The sequence below is a fragment of the Stigmatopora nigra genome, chromosome 8 (genome assembly GCF_051989575.1).
Source record: "Stigmatopora nigra isolate UIUO_SnigA chromosome 8, RoL_Snig_1.1, whole genome shotgun sequence".
NCBI lineage: Eukaryota > Metazoa > Chordata > Actinopteri > Syngnathiformes > Syngnathidae > Stigmatopora > Stigmatopora nigra.
This window is the reverse complement of record NC_135515.1, coordinates 9,623,749-9,650,092: the sequence shown is the minus strand read 5'-3', so window position 1 is coordinate 9,650,092 and position 26,344 is coordinate 9,623,749. Positions and strand designations below refer to the sequence as shown.

The following is a 26,344-nucleotide window of genomic DNA, read 5'->3' as shown; positions in this document are numbered from 1 at the left end:
ATGAACTATTATTAAACTATGTCTTAGATTAATAATAGTTCATGATCAGGACAAATTGAAGCATTGTTTTAGATTCTAATACAAGTAAAGTTTGTGGTGCATTTTTGGTTCAACCTGAAAATCAAATAGATAGAGTACTGTAATATTTTTATTATGGACTTCAGTATACTGGTATATATCGGTAACTTTTTTTTTATCGGCGCATGCTTTGTCGTCATTACGGTAGATCTAACAGCAGCTCACTGTGTCAGCTGATCCTCCTGGACGGGGTGCGGAGGAGAATTAGCAGCAGGAAAACATTGTTGCTGCCTGGTTAAACCATGGCTGCGGAGATCCATTCGAGGCCTCAGAGCGCCAGGCCGGTTCTTCTGAATAAAATCGAGGGTCACGGAGACACTGTCACGTCTGCCGTTTTAATCCCGAAGGAAGATGGAGTGATCACTGTTGGCGAAGACAGGTGAGTTTGCAACCCATCATAGCTAAGGCTAATATTAGCTTTACTAGAGTAGCTTGCAGCTTTGTTATATTTTCTCTTCACTTTTGTACACATCCTTTGTAGGAGGGATGGCAGAATGCAAGGCATACGAAATGAAATAAAAACAATCGGAAAAAAATTGGTTTACTTTGGGGAATATGGCAATAGAAGTATTCTGCTATTCTAATGTGTTGAAAGCTCTTTGGTAAATAACCCTTTCTTTTTCCTTGTGTAGCTGTCCAAAGCATCAAATTGCATGTGTAAAATGATGAATCCTTCAATATTATATCGGTATTTGTATGTGATATGGTGTCTAACGGTACACTTGTTGCAGAATATCCAAGAAACCAAGAGAATATCAGCCAAAGGCTATGTATGTCCTGTGATCGTCAAAACTTTGGCTTAAACAGTTGTCTTTTCATCATCTATGAAAAAAAAGTGTTGCCAGATGGTTGTATGCTTGCTGTGAAACTTTTAACAGCTGGTCACTTTATTTCTCGTACAGTAAGATGGGCTACAAACTGCTTTGCCAGTGAATGGGAGCATAACAATTTCACATAAATTAAAGCACTTTCCATCACAAATGATAATTCTGAAATGAAATGCATGGATCAATCCCACCCTTGCATGCACTAAAGTCAGGCAAGTGAACCACTATCACATCAGGTAGCCCCATCTGAACAGATACTTTCCAAATGTCTCTCATGCACGTATGTTTTCATACACGTAGAGCAATGTGGTGGTTTCATTCCAGTAATTTCCGACTGTGATCTTAACATTAAAGTCTTCTTTGATAGCTGTTCTCTATGTTGTTTCTAAATGCTTTAATTGTTAAAGAGTTCTGAGGTTAATCAGGCATTAGTTCACTTTTTTCATTTTGTTGCCAGGGACACTCTCCTATGATCCTTTATACCATAGGTCTCTAAACCACTGTGGGTCCTGGTTTTTATTTCAGCCAATCCAGCAAAGCCAGTTTAAATCATAAGGTTTATGCTAAAATGAGTAACATCAACTGGTTACACTTGTAAACTAGTGGATTGGTGAAAATCGTGTTGTCTTGTTGCGTTGGACTAAAATCTTGCATCATAACAATTCACAATTTGAATTAAATTGCATTTTTTTGCACATTTTCTCTTAATTCACCCAAAAAAATCATCATTTTGTATTCAAACCCAATTAGTGTGCCAAAGAAGTGTGGTTATCTCTTACTTCAACTGTAAACGGACACCTACAAGCTTAACTGAACTTTGCAGCTGTGCTCACATTGACAAGCCAAATTCCTTGTGGATTCAAATTTGATGTACAGACAATGATTGTGCCATTTTAGTGGATACTGGCTTTAAATCTGAAAATTATTGGATATATTGATGAGTTGAAGTGTATCATTGATTTAAGAATATTGGAAAGATTTGGGGTCGTTTTATTTTGATTGGTTTTTAGGTGATGTATTATTTTGGATGATTATTTTCTTTTCCTGATTAAAAATGTTATTTCACTTAAACTTTCCTGATATTTTTTTGTGACTAAAATAAGGTACTTAAACTACATTGACCTTTAAAAAAAACGATCATAAAACAGAAGTGACCATAATTATTCCCTCCTCTCATAATTGTATTTGCAGAACCATCCGGGTTTGGCTGAAGAGAGACAGCGGTCAGTACTGGCCAAGCATATACCACACTGTCTCCTGTAAGTAAGATTGTACCATACACTGTTGTTTTAGAAAATTCCATCCATTCTATACACACTCCTTAGTGCAAAATAATTTGCTAATTGTGAACATTTTTCCATGTCGTTTCATGTCTCAGCTCCTTGCTCGTGTGTGTCATATCATCATGACAGCAGACGCATTTTCATTGGACAAGATAATGGAGCGGTTGTGGTGAGTAGAACAACCATAGAAACAAATGACCTCATATCAGGGTCAGTTTCAATCTACTCTTTAGGTTTTTTAAACTTGGCTTCTTTTCATTATAAAAGTGGCTTGTACAGTCAAAATGGCTCATGCCTTTGAGGGTGGGTTAGTTATTTGCTCTGAAACATGTTTTTGTTTGCTTGCCCCTAAGGAGTTTCTTATCTCTGAAGATTTCAACAAGATGAACCATGTAAAAACATATCCAGGTAAGACACGAGTTAATGAAACAATGTACAATACGTTAAGATTCAGATGAGACAAAAAGTGCTGAGGTGCAATGCGGATTAAAAAATTAAAAATTATTTTCCTGCATTAATCTTTAGTCCAAGAATTGTGACGTTTGTTGCATTATGACTGTGTGGGTCCGCTTAGCACGACATGGGTTTATATTTGATCGGCAAAAGTAGACATTTTTATTTCATAGTATGCCAATTACAATTTATTTTTAATCCCAATAAAACGTGGTATTATAAAATATTGGCATGTTCGGTACAGTGTACAAGATCCTATGTGTATAATGTTATCCTAACAATTGTGATAATGGCGTGCACTTCATCTATTACACTAAATGTTGATTTAGCAATACAAAAGAATTGATATGGTCACCATTAATTCAGACTGTACTCTCATCGTATATTCACTTATTGTAAATTCATATATGAATTATGCCTGATTTGTGTAGAAACAAAGGGGGGGTGATGGCAGTGACATCTCACACTTGGAAAAATAAAACTGTTGTGCAGTGTGACATAACCGGATTACTTATTTAACTGACAACTTCAACAACATGCTAGAGCATCACCATTTCTTCACATGCACTTAGACATTCAGACAGATGATGTAAAAACAATGCGCCATAGGCTAAAATTAATTCCTACCAGCTTTATTACAGTGAGGCTAACATGCCCAAGGCCTTTCATAGCTCAAATTGAGGCAGAAGTGGTATGTACTATTATGCTTATTTCCATGCCTAAGGATACTCTGCCTTCCCATCTTTAAACAAAAAATGTTAGTGACTTTATTAGGCTCTTCAACTTAGCTCCTAGTATTCTCATATGAGATGGCAATGAAAATAATGTTGTTGTGACACCATTCAGCCTACTCAGTGGAAAATGATGCAGTCATGGATTGTAATATACCACTGGAATCTGGTCTGGACTACTTGGGAGAGAAATTCAACAGGAGAGAACGCTCCCTGGTTTGACACACACCAACAGTGGTCTGTGGATCTTTAAGTGGAAAACATGATAGACGTCATCAGTAAGAAAAGAAAATGAATTGAATTCAAATTTTGCAGAAAGAACGGCAATAAAAAACCAAATCCACAAAAAAATTAGAACTTTTCACTCGTTAGGGGGTGGCGATGTGGCGTGCTTTGTGTTTGCGTTCCTCTCACTGCTAGTATTATGCGTTTTCGTATTATGCAATCGCAATAATTGCCATTAGCTTTTTGTGTCAAGTTCGTGATGCCCTATACCACCCACAGTTATTGAGTATTTCAATATGTTTGTGCTTTCATAGTTTGCCTTTTGCTGATGTAAGATGACATGTGTGTCTTAACATGTTTTTTAGCTCACCAGAACCGAGTTTCAGATATGGTGTTTACTCTGGAGAGCGAGTGGGTCGTGAGTACTGGCCATGACAAGAGTGTTAGCTGGATGTGCACTCAGAGTGGCAGCATGCTGGGGAGACACTATTTCACCTCATGGGCCTCTTGTCTACAGTATCCCTTTTTGACCCCTTATTTGTTGAATACATCAGCATTTTTTTGTGTGGTTTGAAACCATAATTCCCTGCTCAGATATGATCATGAGACTCAGCATGCCTTTGTTGGTGATTACTCAGGGCAGATCACACTGCTGAAGCTAGAAAAGCAGACATACTCCATTATTACTACACTGAAAGGCCATGAAGGTATTTCACACACAAAAAAACACATTACCTGTATATTTTTTCATTTGTGATTTTTAAACTTTACCTCTTTATTCCTGGAATTTGTTTTTATTTTAAACTATTATTAGCACCCCTCCAAACAAACTGAACCAGTTATTGTCACATTGATCATCGGTTTACCTTTTATGCTCATTTTTTTGTATTATCTATTAGTCCTGGGATGGTAGACAAGTTAGACATAAGCAGAAAAAATTAAAATGAGAATCAAAAAACACACAATGCAATCTATTTAAATATACACAGAATGCAAGTCAAGTAGATTTGAGTATAAACTGAGCTTCCTCCTTTAAGAACATTGTAAATGTGCTCTGCTACCCCTGAGTCAATAATTTGAAAGCCCTCCAACATTTGAAATGTAGTTGGATTTTCTGCCAGTAGATGGCAGTAGTAACCTTTAGTACAATTCAGTCTATATTTCAAATAGTAGGTTTTTTTCCTTTCTAAGAAATGAGACAAAAGTTACCAAAGAAGTGCTTCCAAACTTTTAGATGAGTCATGGCAACCATTTTATATTTCTAAGAGAATCTCTTGGCACGACAACAACGATAGAAAAGTATAGATACTGAAATGATATTGATCTTGTCTCTTTACCACTAGTTGACTTCTGCAGTGAAAACACAACACTCACATACTTGCAGGAACCCTTATTTCACCCATTTATATAAATGGAAATAAGTGTAGTGGGCACTTCTGTTGTATATCTAACAATTTTTAGTACTTCTGTAGTTCTGCTTGTCACTATAACATTCATTTGTAGTTAATATATATATATTTTTTTATAAAACCATCGACATTTGATAATGTTTTGTAGTACAAAATGAGCTTTCATGGTAGACTACAGCATTTTTACTGGGAATCTCTGGCATAAAGGCTAGTAAATTACACTATGTAAAATGGCCAAAAGAAATTGCTCATACATTGTGCTGTCAACATCACATGCAACAAAAGATCTTTCCTTGCTGTTGATTTCTTGCAGGTAGTGTAGGGGCCTTGTGTTGGGATCCCGTTCAAAGACTGCTATTCTCAGGAGCCTCAGATCACAGTGTCATCATGTGGGACATAGGAGGACGAAAAGGACGAACTTTATTGTTGCAAGGACATCAGTAAGTTTATTTGTCTGAACTTTTATTACGTGTTAAGCATTGTGTTTTTATTTTCTTTTTTAAAGATATTAATAGACTGTGTTTATGTGATACCTCTGGACTTTCTTGAACTATACTATGACTATATAATATTTATTGACACGTTCCTTTTCCCCCCCATCTTGATTTGAAAATTTCTAAATACAGTTTCCTTGTTTCCAAATTATTTTCTAGTCTTATGGGTATTCACTAGCATGTTTGAAGTCACCAAAGTTTGCAAAAATTCGGTACAATAACTAAGTAATACTTACATGCCTGGTCATCAAATGTTATTTTATAATGTGTACAACTTTCTGTAATCTTCTTGTGCCCCAGCGAGCGTGTCCAGTCACTGGTCTACCTCCAATTGACCAAGCAGTTGGTGTCGTGCTCAGCTGATGGAGGAATTGCAGTGTGGAACATGGACACGAAGAGAGAAGAGGTTTGTATGAATATTATTTTTATATATATATGAAAAAAAGACATTATCTGGGAATAATTGGTTGTTGTGTATGACCACATGGAATTCACTGATAATGTTCTCCTGAGCAAGAAATCCAAATGGCTCATTTTTTGACTCTGACGCATTCACTATTGCACAATATTACAAATTCTGTGGGTGCAGCGTTTAGTATCACATAAACATGTCAAAATACTGACTGGGAGGACACAAGATTGGTGAAAAGATATCCTCTTTATGGGTTGGAATGAAAATCAGCACCCACTGCGGCCATTTGTGGAATAGTTTGCCCACCCCTGTACTAGATGGAGCTGCATCAAAGGGATTATCATATCTTGAGTCCCCAATATCGATCCATATATAAGGCGCACTGTTGACTTTTGAGAAAAGTGAAGGCTTATAGGTGTGCCTTATGGTGCAGACAATTCAGATTTGCAAGTTACAAATTTTTAGGTATTTGTTTTCCGAACGTAGTAATAATCAAAAGCGGATTTTTTTTACAGGCACCTCAGTGGTTGGAAAGTGATTCCTGCCAGGATTGTGGGCAACCTTTCTTTTGGAACATCAAGCAGATGTGGGACACGAAAACCCTGGGGCTCAGACAGGTAATAGCTATGTTCCACCAGGAAATTGTACTTGCACTTATTGCCTTGTTGGTGTTCCTGTCATTGATGTGAATGTGTTTTCCAGCACCATTGTAGAAAATGCGGCAAAGCTATTTGTGGTAAATGTAGTTCAATACGCTCTACATTCCCAATCATGGGCTTTGAATTTCCAGTGCGGGTGTGTGACCCCTGTTTTGACTCTATCAAGGAAGAAGAGTAAGTTGAAGTTTATCTATTTTAAAAATGTGGTTTTTTTTTAAGTTTTCTGTAAAGATGAAAACTGATCAACTGCTTTTGTTTGTGTGCTTCACAGTCGAGTCCCATTGGCCACGTTTCATGAAGGGAAACACAACATTGCTCACATGGACATGGATCCATCTAGAGGCGTGATGGTCACCTGTGGAAGTGATCGCATTGTCAAGGTTTAAAAGAGTTATTTTTCTATCCATGCAATTTGTGTATTTGATCCGCGCTTTTAAAACAAAGGTATAACATTGTATACAGAATAGTTTTAATTTTGCAATGAGCATATTCAATATTTTGGAATGTATATTTTCTTATTAAGGATCATGGAAGATGTAGAAGATGCAATGCAGTATTATAGACAAATGTGCATTGAAGGGACACAATGACATTAAAACTACTCAAACTTCACCTGAGGGATCTTATCATAAAGGCTGGCTTCATTTCTTTTTCTCATTGGACAATGCCCTGAACGCACGTGTCAAATTAGACAGCCTTAAAGTTAGATATAATACCATGCTGGGTGATAATTCCAGCATTTTTGGAGACTCGTGATGTTTGTTTTCCTCCTGTGCAATGTACTTTACTTTTGATCAGCATATTGCAGACAGTGTTTCTCTTTACATGTGTGACACTTTGAGGGTCATTATGGAAAACATTGCCCTCAAGAGCCACAAAAAGATCAGATATCACAAAAAACTCAGTTATATGCCTCAAGACCTGGAGTCTGTACCTTATTGTTATGCTTTGTCAACTGAAAAAGTTTTTTTTTAATATTATAATATGAGTTACTAGCAGCAGTGATGTGAAAACTTAAGAATCAGGTTAGAACTAGATGTTTCTGACATGTCACCTTTAATTTTTTTGTTTGTGTCTTCAGATCTGGGACATGACGCAGGTGGTTGGCTGTAGCCTAGCAACAGGCTTCTCTCCACGCTGATTGGCTTAGTCAGTCTTCTGGTGTCATGGAAACCCCCCTGTACAGTGCATCATCGCCATCGTGCTTAGAGTCTGCAGCTTCTTGGGGGGGGGGGGGGGGGGTGCACATGTGCGAGTGTGAGTGAGTGCTTGTAGTGTAACTCTCCATGGTCTTTTTTTTGTTTTTTGCTTGATCTTTATAATGGTCCATTCCACTACTTCCAAGCCACATAAGTGCGCGTGAGTATATGTGCACACCTGACCCCACAAAGAACCCTAAGCACAATGGTGTGTGTATATAAATGTGTGCATGTGCCCTAATGGGAAGAGTGTTAATATTAGTGTTTACATTTAATTTTTCTGAGCTTTCTTTGAGTAAATGTTGACAATGGTCATTTTTTTTCATCCTTGTACTGTAATATTAGGAGTCACAATTCCTGACCTGCCACAACTATATATAAAAAAACTGTTGCATATTTATGCAGTACAATGTCTTGCTTAACACCATTTGTACTTATTGTTTTTTTTTGTGTTTAAAGAGTTGTTTGGAAATACTTTCTGATCCCAATTCAGTCCGTCCATAACCTTCTCTTTGTCTATATTTCACCAGATGGCCTTAAATCACTCTCAGGAGGTTTTACATCTATGGGTTATTCCTTCATTTTAGGTGTAAATGTGGCCACTTTCTCAAGAAAACTGTTAAAATGTCAAGCAACTATATAATGGGTGGGTTTTAAAATGGCGCTGTTGACGCAATGCAACTGTGTGATGCTGACCCACCCCTCCACGGTGTTGATCCAAAGGGGAAGCAGGGAATAGCTGGATTTGGTTGCTATAACAACTGGTCATCTTTGCTAAGTGTGACACTGTTTAGAATCAACATCAAAGATGTTGTTGCCAATGTAAAGAAATTGGCTGTTGAACCCAAGTGTAGAAAAGACAAATTGCACTGTGCACCTAATGTGGCACAGGTGGGGAAAGCTTAAGCCTTTAAGAGTTACTTATAAAATACATTAAGTTAAATTGCATTTGTACCACAAATGCACAGAATTTTGTGTCACACTAAATTATGCATATGAACTTTATTCCTGGCTGTATTAGGGCTGCTTAAGTTCCCCCAAAAGTCTAAAAGACAGAAAGACATCATGAATTTATATAGTTGCCTTATTTGATTCATAGATGGTGAACACTATATATTCCTGCTCACATTCCAGTTTTTGATGTAGTGTATGTTCATATTTGTAGTAAAGTATTTATCATCTATGTAAAAGGTTGTTTACCTTTGTTTTTCCCTGTAATTAATGTGGGCGAATCCATTTTAGAAAACATTCACATTTAAAATACATGGGGTGTATGTTAGTGTGAATTCAGGATTGGTTTGGTAGAAGTAAAAGCATTTTTAATCATTCAAATGTAATTTCAGGCTGCACAGTTAGAGTGCTTAGCACATACGGCTCACAGTTCTGACTTTGAAGGCTCAATCCCTGGTGGGTTTCGTCCTTCCTGTGTGGAGTTGTATGCTCTCCACGTGCCTGCGTGGGGTTTGTTGGGCTACTCCTGTTTCCCACCACACTCCAAAAACGTGTGGTAGGTTAATTGAACGCTCCAAATGTCCCCTCAATACGAGTGTGAGCATGAATGGTTGTATTTATCCTTGTGCCCTGCGCTTGACAACTGCCCAAATTTGGCTGGGAAAAGCTACAGTGCACCCTGATCCATGTGATGATAAGCAAAGTGAAAAATATGAGTAAAAATGTAATTTCCCCTAACTCAAAAGGTTGTATAGGAAAGTTACTAAGTCAATTTTCATTCATGACAAAAATCCATTTTAGGTTGTAAACCTTACAATTAAATTCAATGTAACTGTTTATCAGACTACAATGTTTTACTGGCTTTTCCTGAGCTCGTTTTTAAACATTTGGTTGGGATTGTTAAGTAACTTAAATAAATAAAAGCTCCCTTGTACTAACTTCTGTCAAATCATAGCTCATTTTTCACCTCAATTGAAGGCATTTTTCAATTAAACTCTGTCCTTCAAATACTGACCAGTTTTGCCATTTGAGCGTTGGATTGAAACGAGTGACACTCAATTAGATTTTTTTTAACAAATAAAAATATAATTTAAAAAAAATAGCAAGGTATTGTGGATTCACAATACTGTTCAACATTAATCCCTCATTAGATAATAAAAAAAAATCAACTTGGTTGTTTAATGTCGCACTCATTATTTAAAAAAAATATATATATATACATGTTCCATTAAAGTTGCCAAATATGCTTCTTGTTCTGTAACAGGCCAACCAACCCCTGCGTTCATTCTACCAACCTACTGTGACGAATATAGTGCAACTAAAATTTAAAAATAGAATCCGACCTTAAAATAGCAAATATTTTTGCCTTTTCCCCTCAGTGTCTTATCATTTGATAACTCTTGTACTGTTTTTACAAGTGAATGCGCTTACTAAAGATCAACAACATTTTGCTCTACCAAAATTCAAGTCAGCCACACGCTTTCTGAGTAGATTGATCAAGAGTTAAAATTAAATTGCATGTGTTATGGACACTTTTTGGTTTGTGCTTTTAGCTGTGTGCCTAAGAGAACATCTCTCACTATCACAATGGTGATGATGTCCAATTCCTAATGGTTGTTTGGGTTTATGGCACCAAAAGGAGCACTTAGTACACATCACATGAAGTGCTTCATGTCTTGGTTAGATCATCAAATGCTAGTGAGTACAATGGCCTTGATGTTTCTGTATTGTATCACGTGACATTACCACTACACGATTTTATTTCAATGTGAGATTCTATCTCTGCACGTTGCGTTTCAAAATTATTATTATGATCAATACAATGAGAACTTTCATTTTGGCCAATCCTGTTTCAGAGACATCAATTATTGCTTGATATTAAAAATTTCACAACATTTTTTTTAGTCTTTATTGAGACTCAATGAGAAACTACTGTATTTTTTTCCATTTTTGCCATTTAATGTGTCAATGCATTTGCACATCTTAGTAATGACATTAAAGCAGCTTGTTTTAAAAGGCACAGGGTGGACATTATATATAAATACGTATATTGACTGAACAGATTGCTTTGGTGTTTTTCATTTAAGGGGTCAAAGAGATCACTTAAACTCCATCTTCACTTCAAGCTGCTACACAGCAAAACAACAAACAAGATACAGTTCTATTAGTTCCACATATCAACCATAGACACAAGAAGGCTGAGACTTTGGTCAGACCAGATTCCCATCTGAATGACTACTTTCAGAAAGTCCCAATATGAATATATAATGTATAGAAGACTAGTCTATTGCTCGCTAAAAATCTTAGTTATTGAAAATATAAAACAGTCAATGAGTAATGTCAAGACACAAAAGCAAAGCCATGTATGTTAATACATAAAGAAAAGCCATTTATATTTAATCTGGCTCAAAAAGACTGACATCTTGAGAGGCGGACCTTCCCTTTCAGTCTTTATGCGTCTAAGTAGCACTCGTGTTACTAGTACTAAAGGTACAATAAGGTCCTCAATGTGGCTGGAACATCTTGGCCAGGTCATCCAATGTGGAGATCAGCTTCTGCTCCTCCAGGGGGGAACTATGAGTCCAGGCCAGAGGTAGGTGGGTAGCCACCATCCTACGGTCTGTGTACAGAAAATATTTTATAAAAACTGCAAAAATATTCATTTCATCTATAGGAAGGAGGTAGAATTTGCAGAGTTTTTATTTGATAAATGCTGGTGTGAAACTACCATGCCCTGCCAGACCATACCATACTATTCCACTGAAAAAAATGATACTTTTTCAATGTATAATAACAAATGTGTGACATTTGTGCAAGTTTAAGCCAAAATAAACAAATAAAGGTATATACATTGGTGAATTCTACATTGTAAATGATATTCGGGGTAATGATAAAAAGAAATCAATCTTTATTGGATTGACTACATTTTATTTGACATATATGATGTTTATTTTGTCAATTGCAGTAATTGATCACTGCTGCCTTCACGTCTAGCTCCATTAGTGATACAACCGACCGAGTTGGAATTTCTCACATCTATAATTTTAATGGAAGTTTGAATGCAGATCTTATTATACAAATAAGTGTTGAAATAATCCAAAATATTAAAAAACTTCAATGTGACCGCCACAATTCTATTCTAGGTTGATGACGCTATACTGTGTGTGTCAGCGTGTTGTTGAGTGTTAATTCGAGGCACGACACTGGCAGTAATCAAAAGCTGCTCATACTAGCTGCAATGGACACAAGCCAGACACAAACACGAGATTAATTTAAGGGTGTACAGTCACTCGCTTTTATCCCAACACACACAAGAGCAATACTTTAATTTTTTAGTTTAATTAATTCCATGACCATGTTAATAACTCAAATTCTATTTAAACACAATGTTTCCAACTCAGAATGACTCAAACCTTTATTATTATAACCCACTCACAAGAATACTACAAATTTGCAACAAGTTTTTAATTAGGAAAAGGACAAAATTATAAATGATAACACAATCAAAGACAATATAAAGACGTGGGATATTTTATAGTACTTTTTTTATGGATTATGTATTTGTTTTTTTGTTGTTGTTATTTTTGCACTTCCCTATTCATTTATGTTAGTGACTACTTTTTGATTTATTACTTATTTATTGATTATTGACATATTATTTATGGTTATTATTTATTGATTATTTATGCATCAGATTGTTTGTTGTTGTTATTTGTGCACTTCATGGTGACATTTTACATCTCATTATACTTGTATAATGACAAAAAATGTGTAAAAGTATAAACTTGTTTTGTTGTTTACCCTTATAGAAGCGGCCATTAGGGTTGGTAATGGCGGACTCAGACACAGCCAGCCACACCACAGTGTCTGCGCCCTGTTCGGGGGTCCGCAGGTTGCTCTTCATTGAGCGATGGAAGTCAGGCATGGCATTTGCTACTGCTGATAACAAACATAACAGAGCAAAAGCAAATGTGAATATGATTGTTTTATCAGGCAAATCTATTTGAAAAGATCCATATGTGGCTCAACTGATGAGGATAAATGGAGACCACAACACAGTATACATAACTGAAGGTTTTTTTTTAATGCAATACTATATTTAATCTTGATTAATTTAATTAATAGTCCTTAGAGGTACAGTATTACATTTATTTCCCATATAAGAATCATTCCGACTTACAATTAGGTTCAGAATGATTCAAACATCCTTATATTGTAATTTAAAGAATTATTTTTTAAATATTTCTCATAATTAGATTGAGTTATAACTTTAAATTGAAGGTACGTAAAATTGACAATTGCACTTGTCGGTACTGCAATGGTTTACCTACTTTAAAAAAAAAAAATCTATTCCTTCTTTATTTGTGGACAGATTACAATTAAATCTGGTCGATATATTCTCGGGAGTTATTAGGATGGATCCTTGGAGCCTAATGTAGATTATTTTTGTGTCAAGACTGGCTAAAAAATAAATAGCAGGTTTATATGTGCCTGTAACTTATGACTTATCACATTAATAGTGAAAAGAGTTCAGAAATGATTGATTTCAGTCTTATTATTTGCTTTTGTATTCACAAAAAAAACCTGGCATTTAATCAGGCGTGCATCAATGTTATACTCTATATCCATTTTACTATCTTTTTAACAATGTACCAGGAGTGTCAACCCAGCCAGGATGCATAACAGAGAAATGAATGCTCGGGTGAATTTTTGCAAGCTGCTCCGTCATCACCACCTGCTGCCTCTGCAAGACATAAAAATACAGTTGAATCTACCTGTCTTCAAGAATGTTAGCACAATATTATCAATTATGGTTTTACTTGTCAGATTTCCAAGACTGTTATTAACTGCTGTTGCTAAAATTTAAATTCTCTTTAGAAATAAGGTGGCCAATACATAAGACAGTTTTTATAAGCAGCTCTAGAAACATTAATCTACCTTATGTTGGGCATAGACAATGGCGCCATCATAGCGACCTCTCTCAGTCTGCAAGTTTCCTATCCTGAGCTTCTGCACAAGCATTCCTCCAGATGACAGAGTGATCTGCACAAAGAATACAAATATTTTAAGGACTGGTCATCTGAAAGGTTCAAAATTCAAAAAGCAATTGAAACTATAGCAGCTGTAGCAGACAGAGTGTTGATGAGAGTCAACCCTGTGTAGATTAAAGACTAAAAGGTCTTGCCCTCACCACTCTAGGATCGCCACTCTTTTCCAGCAAAGGAACGAGACTCTTGGTGAGAATATAAACCGCTGGAAGAGAACAAGAATGAAGTTTTTCATTGCAATGACAGCAATCTCCATCCCAGTAGCTAACTAACCAAGGACATTGGTGGCAAAGCTCTTCTCGAGACCCTCAGCGTTCACGTCCCGCTTATCCATGATGGCGCCTGCGTTATTAATCTAAACATGTTCAACCAGAATCAAAATTTAGTATCACAATAAAATGTAATGATTGTTATGTTTCCTTACCAGGACATTTAGGGTCTTGTACTTCCTCTTGAAGGCTTCCGCAAACTCCCAGACTTTTTTGGTCTCGGATAAATCCAGAATATGCACATAGATCTCCTGAGGTGATATTTTGTATTAAAATTCTAGATATGGCTTTCTTGGGAGGCACACAAATACTGTACTTTATTTCCAGTCTCCTTGACAAGTTCAGCCCGAGCCTCCTCAGCTTTATCCTTGTTCCTGCACACCATGTGGACTGTTCCGCCTATGAAAAAAGAATATTGTTGATTGATAAAAGTTACAAAGTACAACACACAATGTGCTTATACTTCTCCTAGCTATCGCCATGGCTGTAGCTTTGCCGATTCCACTGTTTGCTCCAGTTATCATGAAGGAGCGCCCCGCCAAAGAGACCTCCAGGTCCTTTTCCATAAAGCGCTTGGAAGCTGATAAGAAGGCATTCCTGTTGAGAATGACATAATAGCTCAGTCCATCAGGACTTTAAATTTTGGACAGCAGAACTCATGTGGGGGTAAGTTCTTTCCATGCCAATTCACAGCATTGTACTGGCTAAAGGCCTGTCAAATTCGTGCTTGTATTGGTATGGTACATCCAGGGTCAAAAGTATTGAGACACTTCATCTTTTATAGGTTGAAAAAGTATCTCAAAACCTTTTACCACTTATTTTTTCCATGGTGTCTGTTGTCTGATCTTAATATATTTATTTTACGTTTCTATATTGTATATTTTTTATAATATGCTTTAACGGTAGTACTTTTAAAAAAATGATAATTAATCTATGAAGTGAAAAATGACTTTCAAAGCTTAACTGTAGTACTCAGTAACCCTTTTTTCAATGATAAGACATTTTTAAAATGATAAATGGAATTCACACCGAATTCACATGAGTTCTCGGTTCATGTTTGGTGAACGACAAGGATCAAGAGGGTGCTGGAGCCTATCTCAGTTAACAATGGGCATCAGGCGCGGACACCCCAAATTCGTGTCCAGCCAGCCAATTGCAGGTGATTTCAGTCTTTGAGTATTTGATTAATAAAATACTGTCACAGCTGATCATTGATATTAAAATCTAATTTTAAATGACCAATCATTAATATCTTAGATTGCACAGTTCCAGCATTTTTGGAACTTGTTGCAAGTCTCATATTCAAAAAGAGGAAACTCAAAATGTTCACCAGTTTTAGCATTGAAAATAATGTATTTTTAGTCTATTCACTTAAATATTGGTTAAACAGAAGTAAATCATCATCCTCCATTTCTTAGTACATGTTCGACAATGTACCATCTTATTTGAAATTGGGGTTTAGACATTCATCTTCTCCTTTATGCTTGAGCAATTATCCAATTCATATGTCAGTCAAAGTGGGGAAATTCAGGTCAAAAGAGGTCAGGGAGGAAAGCAGACAGTGTCTTTCTCCTCTCAATTTTACTGTACACACAGGGGAGAGATTGTGCCTGGCAGCGGATGTGACAAGAAGGGTTTGATGGTGGCAGGCAACAAGATCAGGGTACAGTATGTGCATGAAAAGTGTGTATGACGACCATTGTCTTGGAAGCTATTGTTGAGAAAGGTTGCACAAGGGCAAGTGAGACTGAAGCTAAATACCCGCTCTGTTTGCTGGTGTCATGCAGAGAGCTATCAATGAAGGGACAGAGCGGGTCACTCTGTTGGAGACGCAACAACACAGAACAAAGGGGAGAGGAGAAACAATCACCAAAGCACCTTTTCAGAAAACCCGACTCACTGTGTCGTAATGAGGAATGCCCATGATAGGCTGTAATTGATCAGATAATCGAAAGTATTGTACGTATCAGATAGTGAATATAAGTGTGACAATTCCTCAATAAATGTGTAACTTGAGGATAATTTGCTGAGAAGGAATGCAATTTCTGTAATGGAGAAATCTAGTTGCACTTGGTGTCAACTTATCTGCAATGTATATGAAATATATCCTTTATATTAAATGTCAATTGACGTGGATTGGGAATAGGAGAAGACATTAGTCACATTTTAGCATCTCAGAGTGGGAGTCTTTTCTAAATGCCACACGATTTTAATATCCTCAAAACTTTTACAGAACTATAAAGCAACTCATCACAGATATTGAAGAATAATTTGAAATTGACTGCCTGAAAAACATGAAAAAGTTAACTTTGGCTGATGTCTCGTGTGTTTAATTTTGATAATATATAAGCAAATAAAAATAAAACCCCTTTTCATCACTAAATTTTACATACATTTTTCACACTCACGTCTCACACTGAAAGATAGATGTCAACAATTATGGCCCTTATGTTGACACAGAGCTGTTGTTGATAAACTTCATATCACAAAACAATGTACAAATAAAAACAAATAGTCATTTTGAAAGCAAATTTCCATTTTTATCTAAAGAGAAAAAGAGATGAAAGCATCAATCATACCTGGTGAACTCTGTCATTCCCTTGAGGAACCAGGCTAAGTTGCGGTACAGAGACATGATTGCGTTCTGGCTCTGGAAGCATCAGGATGTTCTACCCCCTTTGCTCCTCTTTTTAGCTGCGTTTGTACACCACGTGGAACAGAGCAGAACAACTTACTGGGCCCTAAACACCTGTGGCCCACTAGTGGGAGGCAAAGGGAAAGCAGCCCTTATATATATATATATATATATATATATATATATATATATATATATATATATATATATATATATATATATATATATATATATATATATATATATATATATATATATATATATATATATATATATATATATATATATATATATATATATATATATATATATATATATATATATATATATATATATATATATATATATATATATATATATATATATATATATATATATATATATATATATATATATATATATATATATATATATATATATATATATATATATATATATATATATATATATATATATATATATATATATATATATATATATATATATATATATATATATATATATATATATATATATATATATATATATATATATATATATATATATATATATAGATATATATATATAGATATATATATATATATATATATATATATATATATATATATATATATATATATATATATATATATATATATATATATATATATATATATATATATATATATATAAAGAGTTTTGAGTTTTTCTCTTTTTTATTCGGTGAAGTTGAAACGAATAAAAAGCAATCATTACATACTGTACTCAGGAAGAGAACTAGTGAATTATCTACATAAATACAGAAACTTACCTCCAACCAATGCAGCAAAATGAATTAGTGTATTTGCCATATGAAAACACATGTTCATCAGCGTTACCTTTGAAGCAGGCTTTGAAAAATGACAATGTACATCCTCTCCCCTCTCTCTCTCTCTCTCTCTCTCTCTCTCTCTCTCTCTCTCTCTCTTCTCTCTCTCTCTCTCTCTCTCTCTCTCTCTCTCTCTCTCTCTCTCTCTCTCTCTCTCTCTCTCTCTCGCTCTCTCTCTCTCTCTCTCTCTCTCTCTCTCTCTCTCTCTCTCTCTCTCTCTCTCTCACTCACTCACTCTGTGTTCATGTGTAGGTGTGGCGAAGGTGTGATGCACAATGTGAGAAGCAGAAGGGCAGCAGGAGCACTTTGTTTGTTACTCCTGTAGGTGTTATACGTCCCATGATTCAGGGAGAGATTCTTAGACAAAATGGTGAGTGTTTGCTGCTTGGGTTTTGCTGTTGGCAACACTGCAGTTCTTGAAGGGGTCTATATTTTTTGAAATTAAACAAACTTTCATTGTACACTTGATGACAATAAAGATTCGAATCCTAAAACTTATCCAGTGTAAATATTGTCTCAGTAAACCTGCTAGCAGTTCGAGCCAAAATATGTGTTACTCTGTATTTCCACATAAGCAAGTTGATCTAGTGTTAGTTGTTTGCAAATGAACCTAAGGGCAAAGTTCTTCTATAATCACATTTATGGTTGTACAGTCTTGTCATGAACTGGTTGTTGTTTACGACCAGAAGTCACCACCATATATAATAAACTTTTGTTTGTGGTTTTCAGAATCGGGAAGTGTTAAAAGAGTTTAACAAACTTACTTGTTTCAGTTGTAGTTATTTGTAACTGGAGCTACAGTGTTATCAGCCATGTAAAATAAAGAATGGTTGACCGTGTAAAAAGGTGGTGCTTTTTCGCAAGCTATTCATTAACTGTAATTTGTGATGTATTAACTTTTTTTGAATCCCAGTGTACTTCTGTTCAAACACAGTTGAGTTTTGTTATACTGTCTGATAATGCTGTGTTGTAACTGCTATCAATATGGCCTGTGCTCCCCAGATCCGCTTCTTACTGCTGTTCAGCAAGCAGGGAAAGCTGCGCTTGCAGAAGTGGTTCACACCATTGACAGAACGAGAGAAGAAGAAGGTGATCCGGGATATGATGATGATTGTGTTGGCCCGTGCTCCGCGTTCATGCAACTTCCTGCAATGGAGAGACCTCAAGATTGTCTATAAGAGGTCTATGTCTAATAATAACTCTTAGGTTTTTATTATTTGATTGATTCCATTGAGAATATAGTGTTGTTTCATTACCTTGCACCAAACCCAAAATATTTTTTAGGTCAAAACATATTATCCTATTGAAATAAATACAAAAAAAACTAAATTTTAGGAAGCCACAAATGTTTTTGTGTTCTCAAAACAGAACATTTCAGCTTCAGATTATTATTTTTTACTTTAAAAAGATGTGCTGCTTAATGTTATAGTATTAGTTGTGTTACATTAATATTTGTTCAAGAATTTTGTTTAGTCTGTCCATGTATTTAACTTTTTGTTCAGCAGATGTTGCTAAGTCAGTAGAAATAATCAATAAGAACCTTCTTTTTGCACTACAAATGAGGATCAAAGCACTACATATTAGATTCCCGCTTTTTTTGCTTGTCAAAAGACACAGGACTGGTTACTATGCCTACTAATCATTATTATTACTAATTTACTAATTATTATTAGTTTCATTTCAAAGGCAGTACAATATTCTTTAAGTAATTAAAAAAAAAGGTATTTAATTTTTGTTACATTATCAACATGTCTTCTTTCAACAGAGTTGTTTAAATATTCACAATGAAATCCTCAAATGCAGGTACGCCAGCCTATATTTCTGCTCTGGACTGGATGAGCAAGATAATGAGCTGCTGAGCCTTGAAGTGCTGCACAGATATGTTGAACTACTGGATAATTACTTTGGCAACGTAAGAAGAGCTTACTTTATGAATGGTTTTGTGTCGTCAAAGTAGACATGCCTGGTGTCATTATAGAGATAAAGCATCATCTCTGTGCATAATGCATCTGCTCTATTGTTAAAACTGGAGATTAGACAGTAAACAAAAGGCCTTTGTCATAGTGCACTGTGTCTTTAAAAATGGTTATTTTGGATTCAGATGTAGAAAATGTTTTTTTTCTTTAAAAATGTGTTCATGTTTTTCAGCAGGAAAGAAAAAAATGCTTTTGTTGACAATCATAGCAACAGTTTAACTTTTGTCTGAAAGCAGCATATCTTTACCAATTTTCGACAGTATAAATCCTGTCTCTTGTTGCATTTCTTTTGGCTGGCTTTCTTCTTTATGCCATACTGTGAAAAGAAGAGGTCAAAAAATACAAAAATACTCCAAGCACACAAACACAGACAAGCATTAGCTAAGCAGTAACAGACTGACCTTGTAGAATATCGACTTTATGCTTTCAGATAAATTATCCAATACTACAAAAATATTGACTAGATTTATTGCCACTGTAAAAATTGTCAACCACATTTATTCAGTTTAAGAGCTCCACATGAAAGCATGGCACTTCATACACAATAAAAATGACAAGAAACATTATAGAACTGCAAGAAAAGAATGGGCAAGGTATTTATAATTATCAATATTCCTAATTGTTAGGCAGCAGTGGTCCTTAAATGGTGGTCTAAAACTTTTGTAAATATTATTTAATAATCTAATTCCCTTTACAGTCCAGTGGATAGTTAAGTGTTTTGTTTTCAGGTGTGTGAGCTGGACATTATTTTCAATTTTGAAAAGGCGTATTACATCTTGGATGAATTCTTGATGGGAGGAGAAGTGCAAGAAACCTCCAAAATGGCCGTGGGTGTGTCTCTGCAGGAGGGTGATGCTCTTCAAGAGGTGCAGTATGCTTTCACACCCCCCTTGTGAACGTAGGTTTGGAAAAAAAGTGAGTCATGTAAATCCTCGCTATAACGTTTATTTTTGTGGTTGCAGACAATGGAGGAGTATATGAACAAACCTTCCTACTGAACTGGAATAATACCGCGACGTCTGAAATCTCAGGACACAAAACAAAATGCTTTACTTGTAATGTGTGTAATATGTTTACTTGAGTCCTGCTGTATTCTTTCGTTGGTTCTTTCTGTCTTTCCTATACTTTTTAAAATATATCCTATTTAGTTTTAAAGGACAGCCAAAGCAATAATGTGTATTTTGTGAGTCATAAAGCAAATAAATTAACATATATGTAAACCAAATCAACAGTATTTATTAGTAGTTTATTAGTTGTTTGGTGATTACTACATTTGTATGGTTTTGTTGGAAAGAAATAAAAACAGGACTCAGTGAGGAAAAAAATAAAGTCAATGCTTTATTAACCTCAAGTTTCTCACATATGCCTACATTTAAGAAAGAATTACCAACAAACACAAGTGTAGAGGTCCAACACTGATATGCTTGTGCGTGCATCGTGTATTCGTGCGTAAGTGTATGTAGCAATCTGACAAGTCACATGTATGGGATGTTGAGCAACTTAAACAAAATATTGTCTGAACACTCATATTTCAGCTAATAAATAAAATTTTCAGTAGACTTACAGAGGAACCACAATTGACTGCATTTTATATCATTGAAAATACTTCTTTATCTCTATCACCTCAACCAACACAATAACATATACAGAAATATCCAGTTGTAGATTAGAATAGAATATTGTGGAAAGCCTCATTTACATAACATCACTACTTTTAGAGTCGAATATTTTTAGCAACAACTGAAGTATTTTACAACAAAGAAAAGGCTCAAATGTAACTTTTTTAAGAAATTTGGATCTCACATGGAACAATGTTCATTTTTAACATGGAAGTAGAACTGCTGTTTGAATTTAATTTGTCCATAATCTAAATTAGGCAGAAATTTCAAATTTAGAATTGAAATAATGAAAATAAAACAACTTTTCTGATATTCCTATTCACTGAGGTGTAACTGTATGTGTTGATTTATATGCCCTTGAGTGCTATCTCACTGTCCTCACTTTCTGGGTTGAGGTAAGTCATCAATTTCATCATAGCGTTGTTGTCAAATTCTTGCCTGTTGTCCCCTCTTGCATCGTCTTCAGATTGTCTCTTTATTTCTGCCTCCTTATTTGAGTCCATTTGATCCAAATAGTCCTGCATAGCCTGTTCAAATGACCCCGCCATGCTCTGCCCTGTCTCGTCCCGCTTTTGGCCAGTCTTGCCATAGCGGTACGCGAGGCCAGGATAACGCGGCAGCATCTGTGCCGCCATATATGCTGCCAGCTCGCCATCTGCCGTGTCGTCGTAGTCCTTCGTCTTGCTTGGAGGGAGACGTCGCAGTGTGGGAGCGGCATCCCCCGTGCGCCCTGCTGTTAAAGTGTGAATTCGTGAGCTTCTGTATGGTTTCCTGATGGGACTTTGATCTCGGTTCAAGCCAAGGATGTTTAGGATTGCATCTTTTTGCAGGTTTTTGGGGAAGTTATTTCTGACAGGAAGGCGCCTACTAAAGAATATGTCCTGAGGAATGCCATAAATCTTCTTTGTTGATGTCTTCCAGACTTGGTTTTTGTCTCGGCTCTGTTGTTTCTTTCCTTGACTTAGTGTTTCTTCTGTTTTGAGCACCCCCAGGAGATCTTCAGGCGGGATCCGGTATTTCTGAGAGATTTGAAGGAGCTGATGAATAACGCGGGGGTCAATGTATTCTCGGTACTGGGATACTCGTCTCGCAGCCCTTTTTTGCTCCTCTTCCTCAATCGCTCGTTTCTGTTCCTCTTCTTCTGTCCTCTCCAGCACCTTAAGAATGTAGTAGTCGACCTGGTCTGGATCATTTGACCTCCGAACCGGATACCTTTCATTCTCCTCCTCGTCCTGCTCCTCATCATCAACATAGTCGAGGCTCCTATCCAACTCTTGCCTGTCATCTTCCTCTCCTTCATCGCCCTGCTCTTGCGAGGGACCCCAGTCAGCTAGGTCCTCGCCTTCATTGTCGTCGTATACCACATTTCTCAGATTGAACAAATCTCCCCCTTCTTCCCCCTCCTCCTCTTCCTCTTCCTCATCACCCGTATCCTCCTCCTGTCGTTTGTGCGAGGCCTTCACATTGGTGAACTTGTCCAGTTCGTCAAAGACTGACTGCAGAGTCGCTAGTGTTTGAGGCGTGTACTTCTCCTCCACATTCTCATTGGTGCGTTTAAAAGGGCTCTCATGGTCTTCGTCCTCCTCCCCCACACCTTCTTCATCATCTTCAAACATTAAGGGCATCTTCTTGTGGGGCATGATGCCCTTTTGCTTTTGTACCCTCGGGTACATAGCACTTTTGGCGTCGCCTCCACCAAGAGAGGATGGACGAAGCAAAGGAGGTTTGGGGGCCTTTTCAGTTTGTTGGAGAGTGCTGAGTACGGCCTGGAGCAGCTCCTCACTCTTATCGTCACTTCTCTCCACTTCCGCGTCGTCTTTTTCTTCATCGTTTCTAGCACGAGTCGGGTCGGGAGCCTGCCTCATCATGGTGCCGATCCTCTGAGCATCATCCACTTCTTCGGCATTGTTCCCCATAGAGAGAAGAGGCTTGTCCTGTGAGTCTGTCCTTTGGCGGAGGCTCTCAATGTACTCCAAGGCTTTGATCATGTCAGAATCAGGTGCCTGGGGAGCGTCTGAGTCACCCTCCCGCAGTCGATGCTCTCTGAGAGTAGCCCCGTGAATGGAGCGGAGACAGAGAGTGACAAAGAGAAGCCGGGCCAAACGGGGAATGCCAGGCTTTTCTCTGGTCAGGTGTCTGGGGAACGACAACATTGTGAACCCTGCAGGGAAAAGTCCGACACACACCAGTTAGCACAGACCTTAAATGAATCACAGATATACATATCTATGTGTATATATATATCTCTATCTGTATATATATATATATATATATATATATATATATATATATATATATATATATATATATATATATATATATATATATATATATATATATATATATATATATATATATATATATATATATATATATATATATATATATATATATATATATATATATATATATATATATATATATATATATATATATATATATATATATATATATATATATATATATATATATATATATACACACATACATACATACATATAAAAAATATGCATTCAATTTCATACAATTAAAGAAAGGAAGGTTCGACTGTAAATCTTTCTGAGGGTATCTGCTGTATTTTGAATATTTTTTCCCTGTGTCTGACTGGAGAGTAATGATTATTAAGGATTAATTTTATAGGTCTGAGCTGTATATATATATATATATATATATATATATATATATATATATATATATATATATATATATATATATATATATTTATATATATATAGGCATATGCATTCAATTTCATACATTAAAAGGAAGGAAGGTTCAATTGTGAATCTTTTTGAGGGTATCTGCTGTGTTTTAAATATTTTTTTCCTTTTGCCCGACTGGAGAGTAATGATTATTAAGTATTAATTTGATTGGTCTGAGCTGCAGTGATGCTATCGCCGCCTGTTGCTTCTTATCTAAGGATGACATCCTGCAGCAGCATAGCAGCATTCAGCTCCCCTACAAATCTCATTAGTCGTTAAATTGACGCCACCGTGAGTCACAGCCCTGTTGTCAAGGCAACCCGGTAAGAGTGATGTTCCCACAGAAGCCACATTTGTGTGCAAACCCTTTTAAAAGGCAATTATCACTCTCGATGACTAAAGCGCGGACTAAATAAGTAATGGCAGAGCAATATAAATTCCTCCTCTTTGAGATGCAGTAGTTTGAGAAAAACATTAAGCTTTGCTTTAATTGCAAACTATTTCAAATGCTATTTTCTGTTTACATTGTTCTTTCGTTTTTAAAACCGAAAAGTCAGAACAGAGATTTTGTATGATTTCCCTACTTGCAAGCACATAAAAAAACCCTTCAAAGAACCCAACAAGACAAGTGCATATGCATATGCAAACAAAGGCAACACAACATCTGAGCATCAGGTTGGCAAAGCTCTGCTTCAATAAAACCCTGAAAACGCACATAATTTATTACATGAAGAAAAACTGGTTGTGTGGCCTCATCCATCTAATAAAACTACAAAATCTTACCTTTTTTTGATTTAGTTTGAGCAAAAGTTCTTGTTGACTGCTCTGAGCATCTCTGTCTCCAGCGTGAGTGTGTCTTCAGCACCGCGGACAGCTCCTCATACTATGAGACACGCACCATGTGACTTGTACGTCAGAGAATGAAGTAGGCACGCACCCACTGTCACGCGCAGCTTTTTTCATAACAGTAAAACATAAAGGACTCTCTTTTGGGGAACAGTGCTTGGACTAAAACACTGTTATATTGGCTATATATTCATTTTTTTAAAATATATTTGTTGAATACTTCCTTCCAAATGTATTGACAATGTTGTATCAACCATATCTTTCCAATTGTATCATTCTGCTTAAACTAAAGACTAAAGCAGCTGTTCCACTGTGTCACCAACATTACCTGTAGAGTATTTGCAAATTTTCACCTTGACAGTATTTGTCTGCCAGGGCCAAAGCTAAAATGAAAAACTTAACATTAAGTTGCAAACCTTCACCTTTTGTACTTAGTGACTAGTACTTTTGCAGCATTGTTTTTTTTAAATGTACATTCATTCCATTTGAGGACGTTAAGATACTCTCTTGCATATAAAGAGTGAACATCTACATCTATACAGATGCTTACATCACTGAAAGGTCAAACTAAATAAGATTTATTTGTTTTCTTTTGTTTGTGTTGGATTTCTCTCCAACCTCTGAATTTTACAGATTCATAATCCACTTCTTATTCGAATGAAATGTCTAACTGGACAATTGGCAAATATTGACGACCTTCCAGGGCTGTTTTTCCAAGTCACTTTTTTCATACTAACTGCTGTTACCATTGACGTGCTCCGACGAAGTTCTACTGCAGCATTGGGAGACAGATGCGGTTAAAAGTCCAGTGATGACTCATGTTCTGACTCCACCAAAGGATCAGATAGGCGGGGGAGAATGAGGGACTGCAGACTGCAGTGTGTGTGTGTGTGTGCACGCGCATGTGAGCGTGTATAAAGAGGAAGAGAGAGCCCTTAACTTGTAAGCACGCACACACAATCTGCTTTCTATTTCTGGCAGCCTGTCAAGTCTTCTCTGCAATGGATCACTGTGAGTCGCTTACACTTTCATTCATAAATTTGCTCCCTCACTTCCTTTGAAGTTAGCTCTGGCTATCCCCCAATGACCTGCTTATCTATTTTTCATGCAAACATATTGTAGTTTATAATATCCTTGGGTTATAATAATAGTTGAAAGAGATTCTTTTAATATTTTCTTTTTATGTTGTTCCTTTTACACAAACAGCAACCAGAAGCATTTTAAAGAGGCTTTCAGAATGAATGTCTCCTTATTAAATGTGAAAAAACCTAATGACGTCAGTTGTTATATTTTGAGTAGCATTTTCAATAATTAGGGTTCATATATAGCTGAAAGATTTGTAGTCTGGGATACAGTATAATGCTGCAAAAACAAAGAAGAAAAAGTTGTTTACAAAAACATTTATAGTGTTGTTAATTGGCATGTTTGTGAAAAAAAACACCAAACTTAAACATACTAATCTCATCACGGATGTTCAACAGACAGTCGGACAGAAAAACAGACAGACAAACAGAGGGACAGACAGACAGGCACGCAGACAGACAGGAAGGGAGACAGACAGATAGAAAGAGTTCCAACCAGCCTAATTACACTCTCCTGCATGACTAATACATCCTCCACCTACTCATTCACTGTTATGTGCAGATCAAACTGCAGCTGTCTGGCTAATTGCTTGTGGTTG

At 36.3% G+C, this 26,344-nt stretch overlaps 4 protein-coding genes across 5 annotated transcripts; 2 read left to right on the top strand and 2 right to left on the bottom strand.

Annotated features, from left to right (window-relative positions):
* The first annotated feature begins 206 nt into the window (after positions 1-206).
* Positions 207-9,659, top strand: wdfy1 (WD repeat and FYVE domain containing 1). The gene is made up of 12 exons (XM_077722063.1): positions 207-457; positions 2,097-2,164; positions 2,284-2,357; positions 2,542-2,596; positions 3,963-4,113; positions 4,192-4,304; positions 5,320-5,446; positions 5,801-5,906; positions 6,428-6,529; positions 6,615-6,745; positions 6,843-6,951; positions 7,653-9,659. Exons 1-12 carry the CDS (start codon positions 321-323, stop codon positions 7,710-7,712), a joined length of 1,233 nt encoding a protein of 410 aa, XP_077578189.1. The 5' UTR covers positions 207-320; the 3' UTR covers positions 7,713-9,659.
* Positions 9,660-10,643: 984 nt separating this feature from the next.
* Positions 10,644-16,785, bottom strand: dhrs12la (dehydrogenase/reductase 12-like a). The gene is made up of 10 exons (XM_077722066.1): positions 16,618-16,785; positions 14,502-14,635; positions 14,355-14,437; positions 14,194-14,289; positions 14,043-14,124; positions 13,913-13,974; positions 13,660-13,764; positions 13,375-13,465; positions 12,523-12,660; positions 10,644-11,341 (listed from the first exon to the last, which is right to left on the bottom strand). Exons 1-10 carry the CDS (start codon positions 16,671-16,673, stop codon positions 11,226-11,228), a joined length of 963 nt encoding a protein of 320 aa, XP_077578192.1. The 5' UTR covers positions 16,674-16,785; the 3' UTR covers positions 10,644-11,225.
* Positions 16,786-17,753: 968 nt separating this feature from the next.
* Positions 17,754-21,073, top strand: ap1s3a (adaptor related protein complex 1 subunit sigma 3a). 2 transcript variants are annotated; one of them, XM_077722064.1, is made up of 5 exons: positions 17,754-17,890; positions 18,523-18,701; positions 19,324-19,432; positions 20,225-20,362; positions 20,459-21,073. In XM_077722064.1, exons 1-5 carry the CDS (start codon positions 17,888-17,890, stop codon positions 20,492-20,494), a joined length of 465 nt encoding a protein of 154 aa, XP_077578190.1. In that variant the 5' UTR covers positions 17,754-17,887; the 3' UTR covers positions 20,495-21,073. The 2 variants fall into 2 exon arrangements, with proteins under 2 accessions (XP_077578190.1, XP_077578191.1); XM_077722065.1 differs by having other exon boundaries at positions 20,225-20,394.
* Positions 20,822-24,762, bottom strand: scg2a (secretogranin II a). Its single transcript, XM_077722062.1, has 2 exons — positions 24,601-24,762; positions 20,822-23,276 (listed from the first exon to the last, which is right to left on the bottom strand). Exon 2 carries the CDS (start codon positions 23,266-23,268, stop codon positions 21,463-21,465), a length of 1,806 nt encoding a protein of 601 aa, XP_077578188.1. The 5' UTR covers positions 23,269-23,276; positions 24,601-24,762; the 3' UTR covers positions 20,822-21,462.
* Positions 24,763-26,344: the final 1,582 nt, after the last annotated feature.

Coding starts and splice junctions, on each gene's coding strand:
- wdfy1 (XM_077722063.1), top strand. CDS start 321: ATGGCTGCGGAGATCCATTCGAGGCCTCAGAGCGCCAGGCCGGTTCTT. Junction 5,447..5,800: donor TTATTGTTGCAAGGACATCA/GTAAGTTTATTT, acceptor CTTGTGCCCCAG/CGAGCGTGTCCAGTCACTGG. Junction 6,952..7,652: donor GAAGTGATCGCATTGTCAAG/GTTTAAAAGAGT, acceptor TTGTGTCTTCAG/ATCTGGGACATGACGCAGGT.
- dhrs12la (XM_077722066.1), bottom strand. CDS start 16,673: ATGTCTCTGTACCGCAACTTAGCCTGGTTCCTCAAGGGAATGACAGAG. Junction 14,636..16,617: donor GGAATGACAGAGTTCACCAG/GTATGATTGATG, acceptor CATTCTCAACAG/GAATGCCTTCTTATCAGCTT. Junction 13,466..13,659: donor TTGTCTATGCCCAACATAAG/GTAGATTAATGT, acceptor TATGTCTTGCAG/AGGCAGCAGGTGGTGATGAC.
- ap1s3a (XM_077722064.1), top strand. Junction 18,702..19,323: donor CTCAAGATTGTCTATAAGAG/GTCTATGTCTAA, acceptor CCTCAAATGCAG/GTACGCCAGCCTATATTTCT. Junction 19,433..20,224: donor TGGATAATTACTTTGGCAAC/GTAAGAAGAGCT, acceptor TTTTGTTTTCAG/GTGTGTGAGCTGGACATTAT.
- scg2a (XM_077722062.1), bottom strand. CDS start 23,268: ATGTTGTCGTTCCCCAGACACCTGACCAGAGAAAAGCCTGGCATTCCC.